Source organism: Strongylocentrotus purpuratus, unplaced genomic scaffold (genome assembly GCF_000002235.5).
Source record: "Strongylocentrotus purpuratus isolate Spur 01 unplaced genomic scaffold, Spur_5.0 spur5_scaffold_2, whole genome shotgun sequence".
Classification (NCBI taxonomy): domain Eukaryota; kingdom Metazoa; phylum Echinodermata; class Echinoidea; order Camarodonta; family Strongylocentrotidae; genus Strongylocentrotus; species Strongylocentrotus purpuratus.
In genome coordinates, this window is record NW_022145605.1 from 23,858,451 (window position 1) to 23,884,272 (window position 25,822).

General features: G+C 37.3%; 3 protein-coding genes across 4 annotated transcripts in view; 1 reads left to right on the forward strand and 2 right to left on the reverse strand.

Annotated features, from left to right (window-relative positions):
* LOC115918832 (lissencephaly-1 homolog) overlaps positions 1-5,636 on the reverse strand; it is a 35,643-nt gene extending 30,007 nt beyond the window's left edge. For both annotated transcript variants that reach the window (XM_030992026.1, XM_030992025.1), the window contains exons 1-2: positions 5,509-5,636; positions 2,160-2,415 (exon numbers count right to left, since the gene is read on the reverse strand). In XM_030992026.1, coding sequence (XP_030847886.1) covers positions 2,160-2,191 — 32 coding nt within the window. In that variant the 5' untranslated portion in view covers positions 2,192-2,415; positions 5,509-5,636. The remainder of the gene's footprint in view (positions 1-2,159; positions 2,416-5,508) is intronic.
* Positions 5,637-5,698: 62 nt separating this feature from the next.
* Positions 5,699-13,231, forward strand: LOC588854 (RNA N6-adenosine-methyltransferase mettl16). Its single transcript, XM_788518.4, has 8 exons — positions 5,699-5,747; positions 7,441-7,774; positions 8,527-8,667; positions 9,104-9,371; positions 10,350-10,419; positions 10,801-10,890; positions 11,610-11,777; positions 12,344-13,231. The coding sequence occupies exons 2-8, from the start codon at positions 7,450-7,452 to the stop codon at positions 13,229-13,231; spliced, it is 1,950 nt and encodes a 649-aa protein (XP_793611.2). The 5' UTR covers positions 5,699-5,747; positions 7,441-7,449.
* A 3,652-nt stretch (positions 13,232-16,883) lies between these two features.
* LOC588872 (clustered mitochondria protein homolog) overlaps positions 16,884-25,822 on the reverse strand; it is a 56,382-nt gene continuing 47,443 nt past the window's right edge. The window contains 7 exon segments of the mRNA XM_030992027.1: positions 16,884-21,678; positions 22,216-22,340; positions 22,727-22,810; positions 23,248-23,341; positions 24,044-24,165; positions 24,622-24,747; positions 25,427-25,647. Of these exon segments, the coding sequence (XP_030847887.1) occupies positions 21,468-21,678; positions 22,216-22,340; positions 22,727-22,810; positions 23,248-23,341; positions 24,044-24,165; positions 24,622-24,747; positions 25,427-25,647 (983 nt within the window). The 3' untranslated portion in view covers positions 16,884-21,467.

Here is a 25,822-nt window from a genome sequence, read left to right on the forward strand (position 1 = left end):
ATAATTATATCGACATAGCAGACGACGGAAATGTTGAATATTTTGCAATGGTCAATTCCCAAATTTACGGACACAGATATTTATCCTAATTCCTAGATTCTCAAAAAAAACGTACACATAATTTATAGTAGGCCTACATCAAGATAAAATAAGATAAAATCTGAGGGAAGAAAAAAAAAAGCAGTCACTCTCGGATTAACAAGTCCAAAATATAACTTGAAAAAAACATGCACCCGCCGATCTCTATCAATGGGACTACGTGTGCAATTTGGATTAGACAAAGGCACGGCAATTTAGTGGTCATGATGCGAAGAAGTCAAGCATTACCACAGATTTTCTGAGCACTCACGAAAACAACCCCATTCTTCCAATGCCTATAAAAAAAACGCACGCAAACGCAACAAATAACGAATCATTGTATTCGACCAGCGAAGGATTTGTGATCACCACAACGTCGTTGGTTTCACAGAGAAATTAACGGAAACAGGAGAAAAAAACACTTTTTAAACTGTATTTTGTAAGCTCTTGTGGTAACTTTCCTTGCTGATATGATGAGTTTGCTACACACCAACACAAATTCGTAAAAAATCGAAGAAATCACCGATTTCAACGGCTTTTTTTACAGATTGGCGAGCATGAACAGGACGTAAACCTCATGTTTACATCCGGGGCATTATTGACGTAGTATTTAGCTGCGCATGGGCAGAAGGCTCTCCTGTCACGATTCATTCATGAAATGAGAAGCGCAAATCGTGGGAAGCATTGGTCAGTGCGAAGCGACTTGGCCGATAGAGGTCGGCAAAATCCCGGTGGATCTCATAGGACCAAAGGACCCTTATCGGAGCTTATCAAAACATGCCCGCAGCGTTGCGGTCAGACTTAAAACATAGAAGAAAGTAAGACATAAGAACAGGTGGTAGCTATCATTACTTTTACTACTCTTGCCGTCAAAAGTCCATTTCTGTTACGTCTATGCTTATACACAGAGATTTGTTGGTACACATCTGTTAGACAACTACACGTGTACGAGAAATCGTACCAGACTACCATGTTGTTTTTGTTTTTTTGTGTGTCGATTTATGCCCCTCCACCTGTCCCTGTGCCGGATAACGCTCGCTCATGCTCGGAAGAGCACCGGCATTGCACCTTGAGTAAAAATGTCTCCCAGCTCAATCATTCACAGGGTGTCAACTCACCACTCGGAAACTAGAACCAAACTAGCTGCCAATGTCTGGATTTCTGTTTGGACTTGGAGGAAAATTTGTCTGTCAATTTTAGTTTTAAAAACGACATTGTTACTATTATTTGTGACAAGTTCACAATCACAAATTGGCACCTTCAACTGCACCCTCGCAGTAAAATAAAGGTCCTGCATGGGTTTACGAAGTCACATTGCATGGCTTCGAGCTTGAAAATAGATTAAATGAATTCTCACCTTTATTCACTACAACACAGATATTCTTCATTTTGGCAAGCAAAAATATCTAACAGAAATACATGTAGTTTGTGGAGTTAAAACTGTATCAGCATCAAATTCAGATAAGAAAACAAGTGTATGTTTGCAACTGGCAGACATTTTCCCTTTATCTGCTGCCCTCTGTGGTATACAGTAGAATTATGTCTAGAATCATATCTATGGCATATTTTGGTTATCATTTGTTCAGGCAAAGGTGATGTTTTATGGTTTATTTGTTGTGGATTATAGGAGGATATATTTGTTGTTTCAAACTTCAAAGCTTAGCCTTATTCAATCTCGCTCGCTACGAATTTGTACTGTGTCTGCATGGAGCCCAAAAAGTTTTGATTGTTTTTTTTTGTTGAAGATTTTCATATCTGCTACTGTAGTTGATAAGGGTACACATGTTACATCATGACCACAGATGGTACAAATACAACAAGGCCTATCAACCAACGCCATCAATGACAGGATTTAAAAATAGGTTATGGCTGTCAGAAATGTACACTTACTGTACATCCTAATAACAAAAACAGCAGCATACCTGAACAAGGCTTTTACCAATTTACAAATCCAGACTCCTACCTCATTAGAAATTCTGCAAGTCAGACAAGAAGATATGATTTGGTTACGTCCCAAGTACTGTTCAGGCTATGAAGGTTTTTTAGTTTCTATTACAAAAATGCCATAGTACAGTACTTACAGTTCTTCTCTCTGCCTCTGTGACAGCACCATGATGACTGTGTGTTTTATTGGCTACTATCAGCCCTCTCTGTGAGAATCAAGTCCTCCTCCTCCTCCTTCTTCTCCGTCACACCATCAGAGTAATCCTACTGGGGGGAATGCACTCCTTCTTATCTTTCTCCTCCTTCTCCTTGTCAGAATTCTTTCTAATAATTCACTACAACTACACAGCAGCTTCCTCCACACTTGCTACCTCTGCTTCATCTCTGGTCAACCTGGAAGTAAAAAGCAAACAAATCAAAATTACATGACACATAATGTATATTAGTATTGGATTTTGCGTTTTTGATACCAAAGATTCTGCATCAAGGATTGTCTTGTCCAGCTCCAAGCTCATGTAGTACTACATGTAGTAGTATCAATTTATAATTCACTTTTCCAAGTTGACTATTCGGAAGTGGTCCATACAAGGTCTCTGTGAAACCTTTACAATGCAAAGAAAAATTGGTAGTGACCCACAAGCTAATTCATCAAACTGTAGCTGTAAGTTGAACTTCGGGATTTTGATTACTTGTGCATAATTTTCATTTTCATTTTGTGGCTTCTAGCTTTTGAGAAATCACAATTAAACTTATGTGCACACTCTGGACATCTTATTACGTACCGGGTACTCTTTAAAAATTCATTTACTTCCGATATTTGCAAAACCATTTGTCAATCAATTTAATTAAATCAAGTCCTGTAATTCATTTATTGAAAGATGTTTTCTCATATTTTTTTAAAATTTTGGTACTGTTTTCTGAAGTTTACTTGTGGGAAAAAAAGCATGATCAACATCTCAAATCAAATCAATAAAAAGCTTTGTCAAATTTGACATGGGTCATGACCAAGCATCCTCAACAATTTTCAGAAGCTGAAATTGATCTTGCTTATAAAGATGACAACTGTGGCACAATCAGTGTTGTCATTTTTGTTGTTGTATAGAAAATATCAAGCTGGCAAATGGCAATGCGGAAACAGGCATTCTCCACATAAATGCTTAGGGACACTGATTTTCGTTTCAAAAAATCTGGAATTCCGTTTCAGATGGGCTGAAAAACGGAAATTACGTTTTGCCATAGACTTTGTATACATGAAAAAACTAAAATTCTGTTTACATAAGATTTTCATTAAAACATGAACTTGTAGGGTACAAATGTTCTATTAAAGCCGCCGCCTTTGACAAGCCACTGATAACCACTCAAAAACATACGGACGGGACAGGATAAACTTGATGCAAAATACTAAATATAGACCCCTACCCTAGGGTCTAGGCTAGACCTGCGACAAATTATCAAATGTTTAGATTTACCAACTTCAAATTCAAACTTAGACAAGCAGACTAAAGTTAGCAGAATGTGTCAGAACACGACATATTCCTGACGAAGGATACAGTAGTACCGACGTCGACGAACGATGTAAACTTTTCAGTCTTGGCTGTCATGTCATGGATCAGCGATCCGTGATCGATCGATTTTAGGCGCACATGCTAGCCCCTTTTTCGAACTGGACAACAGCGTGTGTACAATAACGCCGCACTTAGCGCCCGCTGCTGGCGTGCGTGTGCCTAGTATTACGTCTACGTAATACTAGCATTGAATTTCAAGTACTAGGCGCACACGCTAACGCCCCTAACGATCTCTATTGGTCCAGCGAAACAAAATGGCAGCGCCCTGTCTCCTAAGAATCTGACGAATATCGCTAAATATTTGGAATTATTAACCATGATTTGAGGCCCGAGATTTTTTCACTGCATAACGAATCACAAAAATAGTGTGAGTTTTCAGTTTTTCTTCTTGAAAAATGAACAGTTTTGAGGTAAAAAAGGGTTTTCCGTTTCAAATGGTCATTTCCGTGAATTCCGTCATCACGGAAAATCAGTGTCCCTACAGTATACAGAGACGCCAAGTTCAAAGATCAGCAATGCGTGACATTTGCATGATTCGGCGCGCAAGCACGCGGGCGAGGGTATAACACACGCATAGGTATAGCGTTTTTTCAAAATCTAGCGTGCGCGTCGTGCGTGAGAGCATTTCCAGACCCTCGAAATGCGTGATATCACACCTAATGCGTGATACTTGGTAGCTCTGCCCTATATGCTGCAGAAACAACATTAAAATTCTTGACTGATATCAGAGTGTTTTCGCTTTGCATCAAGCTAAATTATCGAAATAGGAAACCACTCTGCACTGTACAGTAGGGGCACTGGTCCGAGAATAAGGATCGTCCGTCATCCTCGTTATCGCGGACAAATTGCTTCCTAAAAATAACGATGGTCCACATTTTCGTGTACGATCCTTTTTAAGGATCCGCGCGTTGGCAATGCGAAAAAGGGATTCCACGGTGATGCTCCGTGATGCATTCTCATTGACGCAGCACAGAGATTTTCACGTTATGAACGATAAATCCTTGGGAAGACAGACAACCCCGTAAAAGTAGACAGTAAAATGGGGGTATTTTACTACGCGGAATCTGTTTTTCCATTGCCAGCAGGGGCGCTGGTCCGTGAATAAGGATCGTCTTCGTAGATGCAGACCTAAACGCATCGGCCGCATTTTCGCAGACATTTCTGATTTTGGATCCGAGCATGCGATGCGAAAAAAATGGATTCCGCAATGATTTTCCATCCCAGTATAGCTTGGAAAAGCTGCTTCAGGGATTACCTCATCAAGTATCTTCATGCAATTTACATTGACTTTGTACAGAGACTTTCATGTTGTGAGCGATAAATCCTCGGGAAGACGGGCAAACAATAAAAAAGTAGATCTAGACAGTAAACTGGGGTTATTTTCTTACATGAAATCTGTTTTTCACATCGCGGATCAGGAACCTGCAAAAACGCAGAGCACTGAAGAAAAAAAACGTCCGCAAAAATGCAGACGGTCCTTATTTTTTAAATTTTAGGACGCAATTTATTTTGTCCACGTTTACGCGGACGATCCTCATTGATTTTGTGATTTCTTATTTCACACCATGACAATCGCTTATATCCAAGCAAAAGAGCGAATAGTAATCATTATTTAGGTCATTTAGTTTTTTCTTGTTAAAGTCAAATTCTGGGTGCAGACTTGAACACGATGAAATTCCCCCATCCTCATTCACTCACATCACAGGCACAATCACACACAGTGGCAGTGCATTGGCTAGTGGCTCGCTATGCCTATGCAGTCAAACACAACAAATGTCAACGCCTACGGAGCAAACTGATGCAAATGAACATTCGCCCATCATGGCGACACCTTCGCAATTTCCATGCACACACCCAAACTATGCGCTAAATGGATATCAAATTAAATGGTATAAATAATCATTGATGAGAGATAACTCACCTGAAAATAAAGAATTCAATAGTCATATATCAACTAAATATAGCAGTATTCGTCCGTTGATTCAAGCTTTCTCACGGCGCATATTGTTCCCGTATTTCCGACTCGCATATATTTTCTACACGTTGAAAATTTACCCAGAAATCCCTACGATACTTGTCTGCAATTTCTGCGCAGAAGAATTGTGCGCACACTAAACTAGTGTGGCGTCGTCTGCAGAAGCACTTTGACGTCGAGTTGCGGTAATTTGGGTTACATTTTTGTTGTATTCTTCATATGATATAGATTTTTAAGAATATCACTATTTTTTATAATATGTATGTTTTGTTAAGCTGGTTTCAGAAATAATGTCATCAAGCCTTTACTCGCAATTAATCTAAAAATATGGTTCTGATATAATTTGAGTGACCGTTTATTACTGCCAAATTTGGGACCATTCGGTTTAGCATTGTGAAGGCATCGATGTTGAACTTGAGTTGAAGATTTGTTTTCTTCATATTTTGTAGGTCTAGTTTCCTTGACTTGTCCAAATTGCTTACAAGTCATAGACAACTTTTATCTTGACTATAAAGTCTAGTCTTAGGCCTAGACTTCTAGATTCGAATCGAATGTTATTTTTTACTGTCATTTTTGTAAGTTAAAAAATAAAATCAGACTTTTTTTTGTCGTTTTGGGGTAAATTTTGCTTTTTCACTTCAGTTCAGACAGTTTTTGTTTTGGTTTGAACTTTGTTGGACCTTTGCGTTGCTCATCAGCATCATTGTTAGCCTTAGATGTTACTATTCTTGTTTCTTTTTAGGTCATCCTTCGGCCTTCTCTTCCTCCTTGTCCTTTCCTTTGAAAAAATTCCCGTCAACATCAAAATTCATATTTTCCCTTCATCATTTGTACATTTGTAAATTGTAGTAAATTTAAGTACGTTGCCCTTCAATACCTTCTCCGTCAGACCGCTGCACAGTTGCTAATAAGCATATTGTGCGTGTGTTATCATGCGACTCAAAACAGCTCGATGAATAATATCCACAAATGAGAAGTTATAATATTGTGCGAGCATATTGCAAGGGATGACGTAGACTCCATTTTTCTCACGTATGCGCAGTTTTCGAGCAGCAATGTGCTCAGTAATGTCTGAAATTGCTAAGAGATTAGTGAACTCTGCTAAATTCACAGGAAAGTCTCATGGTTTCACTGGAAGTGGAAATTGGTACTCAAAGTTAGATAAACTGGTGCTGAATGGTCTATAACAAGTGCAAAATGGTCGCGCATAAAATGTTCCCCGCATCGGTGATGTCGTATAATTTTGTTACAAAAATTTGTATAGGTTTGCGCATACTATTGTTCAACTGGTAATTCAAACGTATCACTGTCCATGGTCAATCTAATCAATAAATGACTTTCTTGACTGTCTCTCATCATAAAGAATTGTGAAATCTGTCTCTGTTTTTTGTGTGTCAAGAAACTTATTTATCTGTGATTTTTAAGTAAATAAAAGTTGCAGTCAAAACAAATTAATCATTGTTACCTGTGCTTTTTTTTCACCTTAAAGGTAAAGACCAGTATTGGAAACGCCCCAACTTCAAAAAAATGAAATGGAAGCTCTTGTTACCAATCATGTGAAAGAGTATGTTTTAACTTGGACATGATGATACAAATTTTGCTGGGAAACCGCCTACTAATTGATATATTCGGTAAATTAGTTTATCTATTGATGTGTGAGGGATAAACGCACGTGTCACGCACATCTTTCTGTGTACAGTGCTTGTAACTTTACAAAGACTGGGCCAAATTTCTTATCATTTTGATGATTCCAGAACCTTGCAGTACACATCAATATAATGCTAGATGATCAACCTTTTCCGATCGATTCCACAACGTTTCTTTCACAATGCAATCGCATGACCATAACTGGTCTTTATCTTTAAAAACTCAGAACAGACTGCAAGAATGGCCTTCAACAAATTCATGCACCCTCGTAATCGCTACAAGGACAACAAACCAAACTTTGACGAGCTGGCCGAGAAGTACCCGGAGTTTGCACGTCATGTGATCAGAAACCAGGCTGGCAAAGCGACCCTGGACTTCCATGACTCAGAGTCTCTGAGGTCGCTGACGTGCACGCTACTGAAGGAGGATTTTGGACTCGAGGTTGAGCTGCCGCTGGATCGTCTCATCCCCACCCTGTCACTAAGACTCAATTACATTCACTGGATAGAGGATCTCTTAGCATCAACAGGCCATGGCAAAGAGACAGTGTGGGGCATTGACACTGGTGAGAATCTCAATCAACTTTGTTCATTTTGTCAGTTAAAACCTGGTCCCCGTCTTACAAAGAGTTGCGATTGATCCAAATCAATCAATCAATCATAACTCTTTGTAAGACAGGACTCTACATTAACTTAACCTGGGGATGAAGATATAAATCCAAAAACAAGAGGGACTTGAAAAAAAAAATCTTTTCGTCTGAATTCATGGAAGTAATTTGGCCTCAAACTCTTAAGGTGCTTTACCTTTTTAATCATATCCAAAGATAAAGCATGTATTCTGGACATACTGTGCCATGTTTCATGAAATTTCAGGACCCACAGTAAATGGCAACAATTTGAATAAATGTTACTGTTGTTCGATGGGAATTTATCCTCTTGACTCCAATTGTGTCATTCTATAAAATATACACTTTCATGCTCTTCATCATTTGATTGCCAATACTTCATTGAGTCCTTTCAGATTCTTGTTATGATGATCCAGTACTTACTATCCAACTTGGCTTTCCCTAGGTCTTCAACTTCCAGTGTTGTATCTTTTTGGGGCACATCTACATGTATGTATGTTTTTGCTTGTCTACCTCTTCCTCCTCAGACATGTGATGGACACATAACACATAACTAAATTTGAGAGACATCTTCCTTTTTTTCTGTCTTAGGTTTTCAAAGATTTTTTTTAAATGGCCATATAAATCTGCATTACTTTGTGAATGCAATTTATATTCATATATAATGTTCTATTTTCTATGGTATCTCACAGGTTGTGGGGCATCTTGTATCTATCCATTGCTCGGGGCTCAGATGAATGGATGGAACTTCCTTGCATCTGAGGTAGATGCACTAGCCATTTATTACGCCAAGGAAAACATCACACGCAATGGACTCGATGACAAAATAACAGGTAATAAAGCACTGTTCAAGATTTCTATGTTATGCTGAGAATCAAAATTAACTAGTACACAAAAGCCACTAATTGGATTTATTATATGATACATGCTCTGACAACAATTGTCTACCTATTTCTTGGTGAATTTTAAACTACAGCTCTTGATCCAATACTGAACATAATATCAAAGACTGTAACCCTAAACCCAAGGTAAATATGACCACAACAAACCTTTAAAGCCTCACTGCACTACTTATAGCTACTTGCGCCCTCTTTATATAGCAAACAATGCCTTATCGATGACCGCTGGTCCCCCATGATCCCTTTTTCCTAATTTTAATTGAGAGCTGATTTGATGAAATAACCACCTGGCAGTGACCACATTGGGTGGTCTAATTCCTCCTGGCCAAACTAGTAGAATAACCAAAATTGCCTTCCCTTGCCTCTACAGTCGTGGAGACCTTAGAAGACAGCATGTTCGAACAGGCATTGAACAGCGCCCCCTCTAGGCAGCCTCTTTACCACTTCACCATGTGCAACCCGCCCTTCTTCGGCAACTCTCTGGAGGCACAGGGCATCATGACGTCTCGCAGCATGAGCCGACCGGAGCCCAAGTCCGTCAGCACCGCTGCCGAGCTGGAGATGATCTCGGAGGGAGGCGAGGTGGAGTTTGTTCGCAGGATGATTGAAGAGAGTCTGCGTCTCAGGAATCAAGTTGTGTAAGTCACCAATCAGTCTAATGGTCGACTCGGATAAAATCGTTATTTCCTACATTTGCCTTTCCCCTTTTGTAAAGAAATCGTAATGTGGAGGTGTAGTGGTATAATGGTTTATTCACTTGACTTTTAATCCAAGGGCTTAGGGTTTGTATTGCAGGATGCTTGAAGAGAGTCTGTGTCTCAGGCATCAAGTCGTGTAAGTCACCAATCAGTCTAAATGCATGTAGTATGGGGGACTTAGAGAAAATGGGCATTCCGTACATTTGCCTTTCCCCTTAAGGAAATCGTAATGTGGAGGTGAAGTGGTATAATGGTTCATTCACTTGACTCTTAATCCAAGGGTTTAGGCTTTGAATCACAGCACGGCACTAATGTCCTTTGGCAGGACATTAATCCGCATCCTGATGTGAATGGATACCCAATATGCTAGAGCGCTACATGTTTGGCCACTTGACTATGACTGGGGTAATAAGGTTAGAGCAACAGGAATGTCACAACATGACAGAAAAGTGTGATATAAGAAACTATCGTTATTATTATCAAATTTGAAGGATAGGTGGTCTATATAGATTTTGTTTAATAAATATTTGCTGTGGAATGAAGAAAGACATCAATCCTCGGGCATAAACAGGATTTGAGAAATTCCAGTAAAACAAGTGACATTGGTAAAACAAAAAACCCACTACAGTATTGTTGAAGCCAATTTTGATAACTTATCAAAGATAGGAACATTGACCATATTTCCTTGCTCCAAGCATTATAAAAATTTATGGCTATTGAATCAAAGCTTCCGCTATATAGTAAAATCTTTCCCATTCAAAATTCAGAACTTGTGTTTGTGTGTTGCTCTGTTATCACAGAATTGCCTTATAAGATCACAGTAGGAATGCAAACTTTAGATATCTGATGAAGGACATGATTGTATTTTCACCCAACACATATAATCTTAACCTTCTTTTCTTTCTCTTTTTTCATTAGTTGGTACACCTCCATGCTTGGGAAGAAATCCAGTCTGGCCCTTGTGCGAGAGGAGCTCAGAAAACACAAGGTTAGTCATTTGTTTGCTCTTGGTGAAGTTCTCCTTAAAATAATTAGTGAACAATCCTGTTTCTAAACTGTTTTTTTATTTACTGTCCTCAATTCTGTACCAGATCTTAAATTAAAGGCCTTGGTTATGGTCATGTAGAACCCAGGCTTAGAAACTCTACTCTGCATCAATCAAATCAGTGTAGGCCTTGATCTCTGTAGTCTGTATATTGATAAGAGGCCTTGGTCGCAAAGTTCAGTATTTCAGGTCATAGAGAGGCCTTCACTAGCAATCAAAATGTAGAAAACTAATTAATTTGTCATACTTGCCCTTAATAAGCTTCCAGATAAAACCACATTATATTTAAATTTTGTTTCCCTTTTTTATTATTTTTCATTACAGATCAGGAACGTGACACATACAGAGTTTTGCCAGGGTAGAACAATGCGCTGGGGTATTGCATGGACGTTCAAGGAAGATATGGAATCTCCGGTAAGACAAGTGAATTCAACAAAGATTCTTTTTGGAAACCACATGAAATGGATAAATTATTTATTTAGAAATGCAGTAAATTCATCATATAATTCATTTGGAAAGGAAACTTTATCAGTGTTAAGTTAGTTTTGATGTCCTATGTATCTTGTTCTTATGGCATGATGTTGTCTGAGAAAGATGGATGCTATTAAAATATACTTAGATGTTTTCATAATGGATAAGAATTGATAGAGGAAGGGATTACTTCAGGAAAGATTTGTTTTTTTCTCCAGAATATACAGTAAAGGAAACTTTTATTTGTGGTGTTTAAACTGGTGAAAAAGAAAAGGCATGGCTTCACTTGCTAACATTACTGTGAAAGAGAGAGTGAGAGAGAGAGAGGTTTTATTTGTTCATTTTGGTTTATTGAATGAAATTCCCTGTAAAAACAGCCCCAAAACGGATACAAACAGATTACATAATTGCATTGTTCAAATTACAGAAAAGAATCTAATAAGTGCACCCGTATTGAAAAGAAACAAAAATTGAAATTAGAAATGAAGAAGAACTGTTCAACATATTGCAGTTCAAATTGATAACAAATAAAAATAATAATAAAGACAGAGAGAGAGAGAAATAGAAAATATACCTTATCAGTTTAAGTTTGTGGATATAGAAAAAAGACTTTGAGCACTTAATTTAAACAACATTCTCTCAAATCCTCTCATTCCCTTCAGCTTCCAGCATGCCCAAAAAGAAAATTAGCGGAGAAGAACGTTCCTTTCACCGTCACAGTCCCAGATACTTATATCAAGCGAGTGTTGGAGCCTGGACTGAGTGGAGGTTTACAGAACAGGATCCAGTCTGTAGCTAAGGCTGTGCATACCATGATGCAGGGGCTAGAGGTATGGTGTTGCCAATGTGCAAATTATTTATTTTGTCTTTCATTTTTAGGTTGTTGTGTATGCTTACGATACTTTCGTATTGGATGGCTGCCCTGATTTCAATCCTAAAACTTCAGATGCTGTTTAACATTTTATTTGAGGTGGTACAATATCAGTCTACAATATAAATGAAAGGGCAAGGGCAGAGAAAAAAATCTCTCAAAAATGAGACATGCAAATAATTACATCATCTGTCACTTTGCTTTTTCAATGTGAATACGCCAAACCTAAAACAAAAGAACACCAAATGTTTTATTAGTATACTAATTGTTAATTGCTTTTCTGCAAACTTTACAATATGTTTTTGCCATCACTTTCAAATAACATTTTATTCAAACAGTTGAAAGACTTCTAAAGTGAAGAATGGTATGTTAAGAAAGAGTGTTTTATATGAGGCTCATTAAAAAATGCATGAGAGACTTGTTTAGTAGTCCTGTTTAGATCATATAAATCTTTTTCAAAATCATAAATCTGCCCGCATTGTAGTGAGAAAAAAATTGAACATATCTTGTTCTTCTTTTGAACAGATGTCTGTGAATAGGAAGCCATCATCAAAATGGTGTCCCAAGTTTGTTCTGACTGCCTCAAGGAACACTTGGTCGTATCAACGCAGGAAACGACGCAGAGAGAAACTCATCCAAAGGAAAGCTTCAGTCTGCCCATCCACAGCGCAAACTCTTGCACCAGGAGAGTCATCATCACTTTTATCAGCAGTCCCCTCGTCTTCTAAGGTGATGGCAGGGGAGGAGAGACTTGGTCAGGATCCACCAAGCCGCAAGGACAATATCCCGTCATCATCATCAGCATCATCCTCATCTAAAGATGATGGGCCTATCCAGAGAGCGACGTCTGATCTTCCGGGTGCGGTCCCATCGCATTGTTCATCTCCGAGAGCAAGCACCACCTCCACTTCGGAGGATGGCAGGATATTGAAAAAAGCCAGGCTCAACACTTCTTTTCCCCCAGGAGATTCAAGCGCATCAACAGCCACAGGTTCTGCAAAGCTCCCAACTCCTGCACCCACCCTCAGCAGCAACATCTCAAAGGCATCATCTAAGACGACCCTAGAGTCAACATCACATGACACTTTTGCCACAGCAAGTCTTGATAGTGCAGATGGAAGGCTTGGAGATGCCATTGGAGCTCCTGCGTCATCTCTAGGAAAGACAGACCTTAGAGACATTGCATCGAGGCAACCTACTGAAGCAGGACAAACGATGACCGATGGCACCAGATACAAGGACCAATTATCATCATCATCGGATGAAGCCGATGATGGCTTTCCACTGGACATAAACCTTGATATTAAACTATGTGACAGAAGGACCATTGTATTTGTCGCAAGTGTAGCGGACTCCTCCAAAAAGAATCTCCTTTACCAGGTCGTCCAATACATCAAGAACCAAATGAAATAAAGCAACTCTTAGGCAAACTAAATTTGTCGAGGATTAAATGTACATCATCTGTTTTGTTCATGGACATATCTTTTGAAAGTGTTTTTTACAGAAAAGCTTTTTATGCCTCCGTTACGAAGTAGCCGGAGGCATTATGTTTTCGGGTTGTCCGTCCGTCCGTACGTCCGTACGTACGTCTGTACGTACGTACGTCCCGTTCTCGTGATCGCGTTATCTGAAGAACTGGTTGATGGATTCCTGCCAAACTTTGGTCATGTATGTATCTTGAAGAGCCGATGAACTGATTAGATTTTGGGGTTACGAGGTCAAAGGTCAAAGGTCACAGGGCTCATTATGTATGCAAAACGAGCTCGTGATCGCGTTATCTGAAGAACTGGTTGATGGATTCCTGCCAAACTTTGGTCATGTATGTATCTTGTAGAGCCGATGAACTGATTAGATTTTGGGGTCACGAGGTCAAAGGTCAAAGGTCACAGGGCTCATTATGTATGCAAAACGAGCTCGTGATCGCGTTATCTGAAGAACTGGTTGATGGATTCCTGCCAAACTTTGGTCATGTATGTATCTTGTAGAGCCGATGAACTGATTAGATTTTGGGGTCACGAGGTCAAAGGTCAAAGGTCACAGGGCTCATTATGTATGCAAAACGAGCTCGTGATCGCATTATCTAAAGAACCGATTGATGGATTGCTGCCAAACTTAGGTCATGTATGTTACTTGCAAAGCCGAAAAACTGATTAGATTTTGAGGTCACGAGGTCAAAGGTCAAAGGCCACAGGGCTCATTATGTATGCAAAACGAGCTTGTGATCGCGTTATCTGAAGAACCGATTGATGGATTGCTGCCAAACTTAGGTCATGTATGTTACTTGCAGAGCCGATGAACTGATTAGATGTAGGGGTCACAAGGTCAAAGGTCAAAGGCCACAGGGCACATTATGTATGCAAAAACAGCTCATGATCGCGTTATCTGAAGAACCGATTGATGGATTCCTGCCAACTTAGGTCATGTATGTTTCTTGCAGAGCCAATGAACTGAGTAGATTCTTGGTTCATAAGGTCAAAGGTCATGGGCTCATTATGTATGCAAAAATAGCTTGTAATCACAATATTCTGAAAACCTGTTAATGGATTACAATTGAACTTGAATTCGAAATATTTCTTCTGTTTTGGTTTGTAAAATTGCTCTATGACGGAGGCATCATTTTCGACTGCGCGCAGTCGAAGTTCCATCTAGTTTTCTTACTCCTTTTACATTTTTTTGTAGAGTTTTATCAGTCTATTTTTCATTGACCTTAAAGATAAAGATAAAGTTCTGGTGTGTACTGCAAGAGGAGGCGCGATAGCTCAGTTGGTAGAGCAGTGGTCTCTTAATCTGATGACCCGGGTTCAAAACCAAGGTGATGCGCCAGTGCCGTATGGTAAGGCATTTATCCTCATCACCAGTCCCTCGGAGAGGACCTAAAGCCGTCGGCCGTCTGGTTGCTTACTTTCAAGCATTTATGCTTTCTTAGCAGTCGGGTCAAATCACCACCACTAATAATAAATTTGGCCCATTCTTGGTAAAGTAACAGGCACTGTACACAGCATATGGGACTACACAAATGGTGCCGGGCCTACAAACCTTGATTTCCTTATCTTTCTATACTCATTACTCAGCCAGTATACATTTTCTACCAAAATTGTTTGGCAAATGACATTTATTTGTAATCTTGAACATTCAGTGTAAGTTTCGTTTGATTCTGTGAGAATTAATTTTCTTTTTTTACCAGAACTCAAGTTTATCTTTAAATTTTACTTCATCTGTTCAGAACCAGAAGGATGTTAACTCCAAAGCTTCTGGATCAAAACAGACAGTTTTTTATACCACTTTTGACATTCCATGTTTACTTCCTGGCAGTCTAACTGCTATCAGAATGTTGAGACTACCAGACTATCAGACTTGCACTTTTTGGGGAAATAAGTTCAGCTACATGTATAGTCTAATTTGCAAAAGTAGCTATGTCTTCAGAAATAGAACCCATATATACCACAACTACTGCCATTTCCAGCACAGATAAGAAAAAAAACTGTGCTTGGGTACCAACTGACTTAAAAATGCTATCTGCCTAACTTAACTTTTGACCACTTGACTTTCCTTCAAAGCAGTCAGATCCAGCATGCAAAAAAAAAAAAATTACTTTGTGATTATTACTACGGTTCCAAAAATTACAATGTTCCACAAAGTTCACCTATAGCTTTGAAATGGTGGAAAACAATGAACTGACATAAATGCATGTGATAAAGCTATAAAAGAAATAATAAAACATTTCTGTCATTCAATATAAAACATAAGTATGTTGGTTACGACGGATGGTGATGAGACTCTATTTCAAGCGAAAATGTTTGAGACAAAATGTAAATGTTTATACTTCAGAAATATACATGTAGTATAGGAGTTGTTTGAAATAGAAAATGTAAATGAATTGATGAACAAGTATGGAAATGATTTCAGATTTACTTTTTCATCATTTTCCGTACGTGAGACTACCTTTGTATAGAGAGAGATGAATAGGTAGACCCTTCTACAAAGACGCTGTTTTAAAGTTCCCTTTGATGGCCTTGGGTTACATGTGAAGCTTCCAGGTGCCTGAGACTGGGCAGATTTATAGTTGAACCACTCAGATGTTGCTGAAAGAGTAAAACTTATATAAAGGCTGGTTCAGATTGGATTCTGCAAAACTGTGGCGTTTTTTTTGTGTAATGATCATGCAAGATGTAATATGTTTTGCATTTCTGTATCTTATAAAAACAAAGCTCAGTAAAAAACCGCAATTCCTAGGGATGCGCACAGTTTCCATTCATTTATATGTGGGGAAAAAACGCGCCACCTCTTTTGCTGAGGTTGACCGCGCCATATCTTTTGTACATACACTACAGGATCAAACATGTGGTTTGTCTGCAGTAATCAAAATCAACCGTTATGAACATTTCATGAAAATCATGTTTTTTTACTAGGTGAATCCTGATGTGTTGATATTAAAAGACATATTCCCATCTGTAATACTGAGAGGCTAGAATGATGTGAATTATAAACATCTCTGTTCCTGATATGAGACTGTGCCTTACCTTTTATTTTATTTCGTCTATTAATCCATGCATCAATCCTCCTGCAAACTGCAATGCTTTGTATGAGCTTTTAATAAAAACATCAAGAATTGATACAGAGAAAAAAAGAGTATGATTTTTTAGAGATGCCGATATATTTTGTCATTGTCTAGTCTAATAAAACATGAATATTTGTACTCCATAAAAACAATTTCCTTTTTGTTAGCAGTTATTCATGTTGTATCAGTTGGTTTAAGGATACATTACTAAGGGTACTAGCGATAAGGTGATCAGGGTCCATCTTATAAAAGAGTTGCAATCGATTACAAATGATTTGAAATTGATTTTAATCACATTTATCTCTTTAGTACAGAGTTGCCATTGATATCAATTGCAACTCTTTCATAAGACAGGGCCCCCTAAATGAGGTATTTTCTCATTTGTGAACTTGGAAGTTTAGACTTTACTACTCAAGAGATTATCACCCCCCCCCCCCCCCCCCCCAAACACACACACACACACACCTACCAAACAAAAAGAAATCAGCCTTTGACACACACAAAAAATTACCATCTTTCCAAATTTCAGGCCTTCACAATCAAAATTTATTGCAAACCTTTCAGTAAACATCAAAATCATGGTTCTATACACATAAAACATCCATTCTGCTCCATAATATTTGACAAGCATAATTACTCTGGACTCCAAATTCACCCGACAGGTTTAGAAGAAAAAAGCAATTAATCGAAACACATAAAGCAAAGGCCTTATGTTATGTCTAATTGCATCCAATTACTTGGTTTAAATTATGGATGTTTTATACAAGACATATCTTCATTGTTGATTCCTTAATATTATGACCAACGGATTGGGTTTGTGAAGTTTGGCTCCATTAATCGAAGTGTAAAATCCTCCCTCGATAATTCCATGTTCGTAGTCTCACTACATTGTATGTAATGTATGTAGAAAAGTTACGTTTAGGAGATCGGATCAAAATCAGATTACTCCCTAATTGGAGTGAGAAAATCATCACAAAATTAAAAAAATTATAGAAATTTGAAGAGTCTTTAAAATTGAACAAAATATGTGACAAGAACAACAGTTTTAATGGATGAATGGAATTTCTTTTATTTCACCAGTTCCACAAATTTCTCTTAATATTCAAACTCATTACACAAGGTTATAGATTTGCACATTTTCTACGACTCCTTTCTACATCGTTGTGAAACACTGTCATAATGCAACAACATAATATCTTGAAGTTACATATATGATTAGCCAATTCACAATCTCTATTTTGAAATACACATTAGGTGGATAATGGATTGAAATACATTTGATTATGTCGATAAATTTTGGATTTATTTAAAATTCAAATCACAATTAAATTGTCAATGGTCTTATATAAAGTACAGTCATCTACAAAGACTTAATTTGTAGACTTGATTTACATCCCTGAAATACTGAAATTGATGTACCTGTTGAAGTCCATATTACTCTGCAACAACATAATGTTTTCTCATGGAAAACCTGTAAATGCACAAATTCAATTTAGCATTATCAATTAGTAGGATACAACACCCAAATTTACATCTGTAATGCTATGAAATTGCATTTAACTCGGCATGTTAGTAATCGGCGCACATTTTCCCGAACCATCTAAATCTTATATTTACTGTAACCTACAAATTATCCACTTGAGTCGTTAACAGAACCCAATATACAAACTTTGGTAAGAATATCATTATTTGTGACATCACACTGGACACTTTATAAAATACGATTATCCTGTGTAAGGGAAAGGGAAAGAAAGGAAGGTGCTGGAAACATCAAATAGATAAAAACGTGAAGGACAAGAGACACACAAGTCTTTATTGTTTCTCAGTCTCTTTTCAGGACTTCACAATCAACACTAAATAATACAAACGCTCCTTTCAAGGCCTACCCATATGGTTGTACCGCAAATCTACTCTCTAAGAGACACACAGGTAATAGAAAGAAGTGAAAAACATAAAAGAAATAAGACAATATTGAAGAGCTTAACAAAAAAGCAGACTCTAGGATGTGTTTACCCAAACACGATCTTACCAGCAGTTGTTGATTGATTCTAAAAAAAGGTAATGTTGAATTCTCCAAAAATTAAGAGCGAGCAACATTTGGTCCCAATTTTCACAAAATGTACATCGTAATTCAACTAGCGTGATAGCATTTGTAAATAATGAGTGAGCCCAAAGTCTGCATTTCTTTGCACTTCTGTGCGTGATAAGAATTTATCCCCTGTAAGATTCCAATATAGTTTTCAACCAAAAAGTTTTTGTTGTATTGAAATTCTTTCACTCGATGTTTGTCTTTGCTATCACAAGTATGAAGGAAATAATAAACTCTTGATTATTACACAGCTATAATGATGTCACCTTGAATATACAACCCAAAGAAATATAAAACCTGAATGATGATGACCATTTCAACCTTTCAATGATACCAACACTATAACAAATAAAATATATGATAATGATGACAAATAAAGCTCCAAACAGACGTCAGAACAGATGTGCAGGACTAGATGTATTGTCACAAAGCAAAAATATTGGTTGATTTTGGACAAACCCAAGGTATTTTGGTCAGTTGGTGTCCCGTACAATACTAAGAATAATTGAAACCGAACATTACTGGACAATGAGATTGTAATTTTCCTTTATCTTTAGTCTGATCCAAGCTCTAGTAGGGCTTATGACTGTGTAAAATATACAGACCTACTAGGATAACAGAAGTGATCGGTAATGTATGGGACATAATAATTTTGTACCTTTTTAAAAGTATGCTTGTTGTGATGTAACCTGCAACTCTAAAGGATGGTGAGAAACATTGTTATATGAGGGGGAAAAGGGAAAAGAAAATCCTCTGGGGAAAATGGGGCAATTGTAGCCCACAAAAAGAAAATGGAACCTTTTTTGTCTATCACAGTATCTATATGTATAAACAAGTTTAGTTTCAAGATAGATTTGGGCCAACAAAGAACAGATTAACAATTCTAATCAATGATATGAAAACACCGGTTACATCTTAGGATTCTAGTAATGTTGTCCATTTTCGGGGGAGGGGGGGGGGGGGGGGGGGGGGGGTTACAGCCCATGCAATATGGTGAAAAAATGATGATAAACCGAGAATCAAATCCAACTACTTTCATGAATCTTGAATGTAGTGCCTCGACATCAAATAAACTTTCAAAATAAAAATTCAAATAAACATTGTAAGTAAAACCTTACTCATTTTAAACCTTCAAAAACATAAAAGAATACAAAACATTGAATTAAATGGCAAATACATCATTAACACATGTATAATCTAATCAGTATAATTCCCTACCATGTTGGTAAAACCCTTACACACATCACTCATCAAACGGTTACCGTCAAAACAAAGAACCAATCAAAGATACTCATTAATATAGATTTCACTAATCACTTTCAAGTTTCAATAATGCCATTATTACAAAATATACACTCTTACATACACACTCACATTCAAATGGCCATACCTTGTGTAAGACTAGAGTCTTACACTATACACATATAAATCTATATATGTATTTCATACACGCGACTATGGGGATTTGGTTAAATGCGGAAGACTTGGGTTTACTCACACAACATTATTGCTCTGGCAAAGACAAGTAGCACATTATATATTTCCCCTGTATCAATCAAGCTAATCCATTCCTCCAAATACTTTAAGAGGATAACAACGAGACAAATAACAAATTCAGTTTAATACCTATTACCTAACATGGACTTTGTTGAGGGCTCTGACTGGAGATTTACCAGTGCTTACGGTAATGAAGCTACAGTGAAACCTGTCTATAAAGACCACACTAGGAGACAAGAAAAGTGGTCTTTACAGACAGGTCTTTATGTGCAGGATCCGTAAGTAAATGTTGACAGTGTGGTCAGACAGGTGGTCACTAAAGCAGGTTTGACTGTATTACATTTCAATCCTGACTGCACTTGAAATTCAGCGCGACTATCCACCACTTTCCATCCAAATTTAATGTGACACAAGCACTGACAATCCTACCTCACTCCTTCATCATCAACGGTTTAGAAAAGACTTGGGGTGGTGAATACTTGCCATGGTTTTTATAAACTATCATCAAAGACGGACGTGATTAATACTAGTGAGCGGGTATAAAGAACAAAAATGCACGACTGAGCTAAAGACTTCCAATCTGGCCATCCTGAATGACTTTTTCTTACAAAACAATTAATAAGGTTTATTAATTGATCAAACATTAAATGTAGAATCAATTTCAAAACATATCAGCACCATGATATATATTTATATACTGCCTTGATCAAAGCTGTATGTACTAAACCAATTATAACAAACTTAATTTCACTTTTTGAGTAAATGTTTTAACTGCTACAACAAAATCATTTAATATGCAACGGCTTTCAATACACTGTAATAAAAACAGAAACCAATAACAAAAAATATCTAAATAGATAAGAAATCGTTATCTAAATCGATGAAAAACAACACCCACTGATCAAAACTCAAACAGCTGATTACAAATAAAGAGTGAGCACTATGAGAATTCATCAAGAATTTCATCTATTTGTTCAAAAATCAAATGGTCAATGATGAATTAAATCAGGTAAATACTAGGATTACACTCTGTTCAGAAAATAAACCCTGATCATGGATTCATTGCAAATTGACCAAAATATAGAGCAAAATATAGATGTATAAACTTACATCATAAAAAATAAGATCAATGCTTCCACGATAATTGTATCATGTTCCAAGTTTCGTGCATGCCTTTGAACCTAATGATTAATGATTAAGACCTACTACATGACATTAAAACTGATATTTTGTGGTGCATTCAGGGTTTTCAGGTGTCAAACAAAAATTTACAACGGTTTTCTCATTCATTAAGCAAAATGCTTGGGCGGCAGGCCTACTTAGGCACAAAATAAAATCTTACACGTGCATATATTTCTTATATCAAAACTCTACGAGGAATCTCAATGTCACAAAACTCATCATAAATGCAATGTCTCTGTAAAATCCAACTTCGGCTACCTGTATATTCCAATATAAACTATGACTATCTAGATGTATCATAGACTATGGGGTCCCTCGTATTGTTATCTTGCCACCTCAACCTCCTGTGGAGCAGTGGTTGCGTCCGCTGGCTGTGGTTCAGAGGGTGGGCTGGTGGGTTCTTCCACTTTCTCAGGGGGGTTGGTCTCAGTGGCCTCTTCTTCTTTGCTCTCAGAGGGGTTGGTCTCTATGGCGGCCTCTTCTTTGTTCTCGGGCTGTACTTCAGTGATGTTCCCTTTCTGAATGCCTCTGATGCTGCGGAATTGAAGAAGGGGAGAAAAAAAATATCAAAATTACAATCATTTTCGGAAACTCAAACACGGAAAGTCTACTACAAAGACCTGAATCTTTGACAATTGAGGTCACAAATCTAACAATAATTATATTCTGGATCCATATAACATAATGGATCTATGATTGATCTAAGCACTCTACAGGTACATTAGATTATTTTACATGTTACAGTCAAACCTGTCTATAGCGACCACCCAAGGGAAACACATAAAGTGGTCTTTGTAGACAGGTTCCTTTAGTACATGTTTCAATGAGAAACAATTTTCAAGGGAAACAAAAAATGTGGTCTTTGTAGACAGGTGGTCACTAAAGCAGGTTTGACTGTATATAATTTGAGCATAGTGGACTCATCAATTGATACGTTTTTTGTACTTTTATTTATGAAAGCTGTACAGTTAGAGAATACAATTCGTTTTTTTTTCTTTTCTTCTCTCTGGGATGTCGGTGAACATGTACTTCGGACTGTTCCGTGAAACACTGGCTGGGTTCATTAGTTACCTGACTGGGATGAGGAATATTCCATTGATCATGTTGAGTGTTTCTAGCACGCTACTCATGGAGGGATGGCTGATTGGGATGGGACGTAACGCTGCTTTGGGACCTCCTTTCTTGATCTCATTCATCTGTAACACAAAATAATAATTGATTCATTTAAAAAAAATGTTTTCAACATCTTCTTTTATTTTTACTCTTCAATTGTGCTATGACAAAACATTGTTTTTGTATGTAAAAAAAAAAAAAGAGGGAAATAATCTTATAATGGATTTGTTGGAAGCATAGAAACTCATTAAGTAGGTTTTTCACAGATATAAAACTTGAAATGTTTCTTTGAAAATGTTAAAAGAAAAAGGTAACTTGTACTCATTCATGACAAGACCAGTAAAATATTGCAACATTATTTGGATGAACAATGATATCTATTTTATGAGAATATGACTTCTTGATCTTTGTAAAACAACCCTACTTAAATAGTATCTCAGTTCTTGTAAACCTTATTGGTTATACTCACCGTCTTTTGGAGAGTGACAGCTTGCTGCGTGAGGTAGCTCAGGCATTCTGAACTCTCCTTCGTCTTCTCATGGTTATCACCAAACTGAAAGGTAGAAGAAAAAAAGAATTTGTTTTAAATTGATGAGCTCTCAAATCATTGGATAAATCACATTTTCCATCCATATTTGATTGTAATTAACTAGCTATTATACTAAATAACTATTACAGAAGACTATGAAAACAACCACATACATGTATACTTAGAATGCAACTATGATTTATACAACAATGACTAAGAATTAAACAAAGACAATTACTTTGCTAAAGCTTCTGCTGCTTCTACAAGAATTTACATACATAATTAAGTAGAAAAATAACTACAACTGTAACATACAACTTCCAAGTTCAAGCATTCTGTCAACAACTTCAACACAAAATAGCTTCTTTTACTTCTACACATGTTCATTCATCAACCAAAAGCTATTTTCAAGAACCAATGCTTCATACTACCGGTACTTCTAAAACCTTAATGATACTAACCTGTTCGCGATAGATAGTGTATGCATCCTTCTCGTTACGTAATGCCGAACGGAAGTCACCACAGCAGGAGTGAGTTCTTGCGACAAGATGGTATCTGTAAAGGGAGAAGAAAAAATAGAAATTTGAAGAAAAAAATCCACAACATCTTGATACATAAGAGGAAAGAGAAACGTTACAAATTTGCCCTCAACCGATGATATCCTTATATTGAAGAGGAAAAAGTCAATAATCAAGTTTTTAAACATTCTTAGATGTCATGGACAGTCAATTTAAAAACATTACAAAGGAACAGACTCAGAACGATAAAAGGCATGAGGTAAAGAAGAGCAAAAGATTTCAGGAATAAAAGAGAAGAAAAGACGAAAGAGAAGGATGTTAGCAAGGAAACAAAGAAGATGGACAAGAACTTAATGCTTTTTAAGATCAGCAAATTTTGGGAACACATCTACCCTCTTGGTTTATTCGGGGATTATTTCGTCATGAAGTAGATTAATAGTTTATTGGTTGGATCAGTGATTAGCAACTGGAAAAAAGCTCTACATCTATGCTTGTACAGTGAAACCTGTCTAGAAAGACCACCAAGGGAGACAAGAAAAGTGGTCTTTATAAGGCAGGTGGTCCTTTACGTACAGTTCCTATAGTACATGTTTAAATTAAAAACCATTTTAAAGGGAAACAAAAAATGTGGTCTTTATAGACAGGTGGTCTTTCTATAGAGGTGGTCATTAAAGCAGGACTGGTTTGACTGTAATTACAACATATATGGTGACATTCACAAATCAGAGTTTATCCTTACGTGTGTGCTGCCTTGAGGCTCTTAACTCCAAAGTACTTGATGTTGACTTCCAAAGCCTTCTCCAGAAACTTGAGAGCCAGCTCAAACTGATTAACACCATGAAGCACCAGACCAATATTACTCTGCAAGATGATAACACATCAAAGAGAAATCATTGATACATTCATGATTGGCTTGCAATTTAGGAATTATCAATTCAGTATATCACAGGATAAATTTCACTCACAATCAATAATTTAAAACAATATGACTTCTTCTTTTCTTCTAGTTTTCTTAGGTCAAGAGCAGTAGCTATTTGTCACACTTCATGCTTCCTTTCCAGAAAAACGTGCTACTTACATTGCAGTATTGATATTCTTATTCTCAAAATTGATATAAAAAGTCCACAGTGTATCAAAATAACATTCACTGTGAAGAAGCTATCTGATAGCTCGGTTTATTATGAAACAATATTGCAAATAAATTGTGATCTAATCAAAATATGATGGATACAGATCATTCAAATGAATAATCAAAGGAAATGGAGACTGGAATAATATCAGGTATTAGGAGACAAAGCAAATCATGATCACACTCACGTCAAAGAGCGCCATCTCTGGATGATCCTCTCCGTGGATGAGAAGCGTTAGATAACGAGCTCTGTACATTAGCTTGAGTGCGCTCACTGCCTGGCCTGCTGCAAACCTGTAGAGGGCCAGGTGCATCTGTATCAAAAGAAATCATGATAATAATAATAATAATAATATCAGATATTTGTAATGCACCAACTCCACATGACTAAAGTGTTTGAGGCCTAATGGAGGAGAAAAACTACAAGTACATGAAAATACACACACAAAAAAAAATGTGAAAGTAAATCTACTGATACTTGTCTCATGAGTGTTTATTCAACAACAAAATATTAAAATAACAAATAAACTGCAAGGTAATAATTCTAAAAGCACTTTGGAAGCACAAAGAGATATGATGTTGCAACATATGATAAGTAACATGAGCATCACTGTGTGGTGTATATATTAGCGCTACGTAAGATAATACATTATTTCATGCTCCTTACAAAAAAAAAATTGTTGTTTTTGTAATGGCTCATAAAACTTTTAAATACCATATCTTTAATAAGATCTAGGACTCATTTTCAAAGTAACGATCACATTTCATATCTACATTCCCTGAATACAGCATAGATTTTTTTTTCTATCTTTAACGATAGGAGAAAGAAAAAGGAGGCATAGCTATCTTTCTTACACAAAAATTGTTCATAATTTCTTCGTATTTCAGTCAGTCTGAACTTAAGAAAGTCAGTTGCTCTCGAGTCCTTGCCGCTAGTGCCAAGCCAAGAAAATGAAAAGACTGAGGAAATTAAGATTCATGACCAAGACTCACATATTCTGTGACGGTGTTAGGATGATCAAGACCGTTGCACCTCTCACTCATCATGACAGCCTTGTGTTGCATCTCAATGGCCTCGCTCTGTTCACCCATCAAGTAGTGAAGTCTAGCCAGGGTGCGCATACAGGCAGCGATCTCGGGGTGCATAGGTCCGTACACGTTGTTGAATAGGTTCAGAGCCTCGCTGATCAGCTCGAAGCCCTCCCGGAAACCACCTAGTGGACGAAGGATAAAAAGACCATCCATTATCAAATACAGTCATACCTGCTTTAGTGACCACCTGTCTACAAAGACCACACTTTTGTTTCTCTTGAAAATGGTTTCTCATTGAAAAATGTCCTAAAGGAACTTTTCTAAATTCCTTTCTCTATCCGCAAATACAATCAAAAT

Bases quoted from the DNA above. Each gene is read 5' to 3' on its own strand.
- LOC588854 (XM_788518.4), top strand. From the start codon at position 7,450: ATGGCCTTCAACAAATTCATGCACCCTCGTAATCGCTACAAGGACAAC. The intron at 7,775-8,526 runs GTGAGAATCTCA...GGTATCTCACAG, and splicing joins AGTGTGGGGCATTGACACTG to GTTGTGGGGCATCTTGTATC. The intron at 8,668-9,103 runs GTAATAAAGCAC...TTGCCTCTACAG, and splicing joins ACTCGATGACAAAATAACAG to TCGTGGAGACCTTAGAAGAC.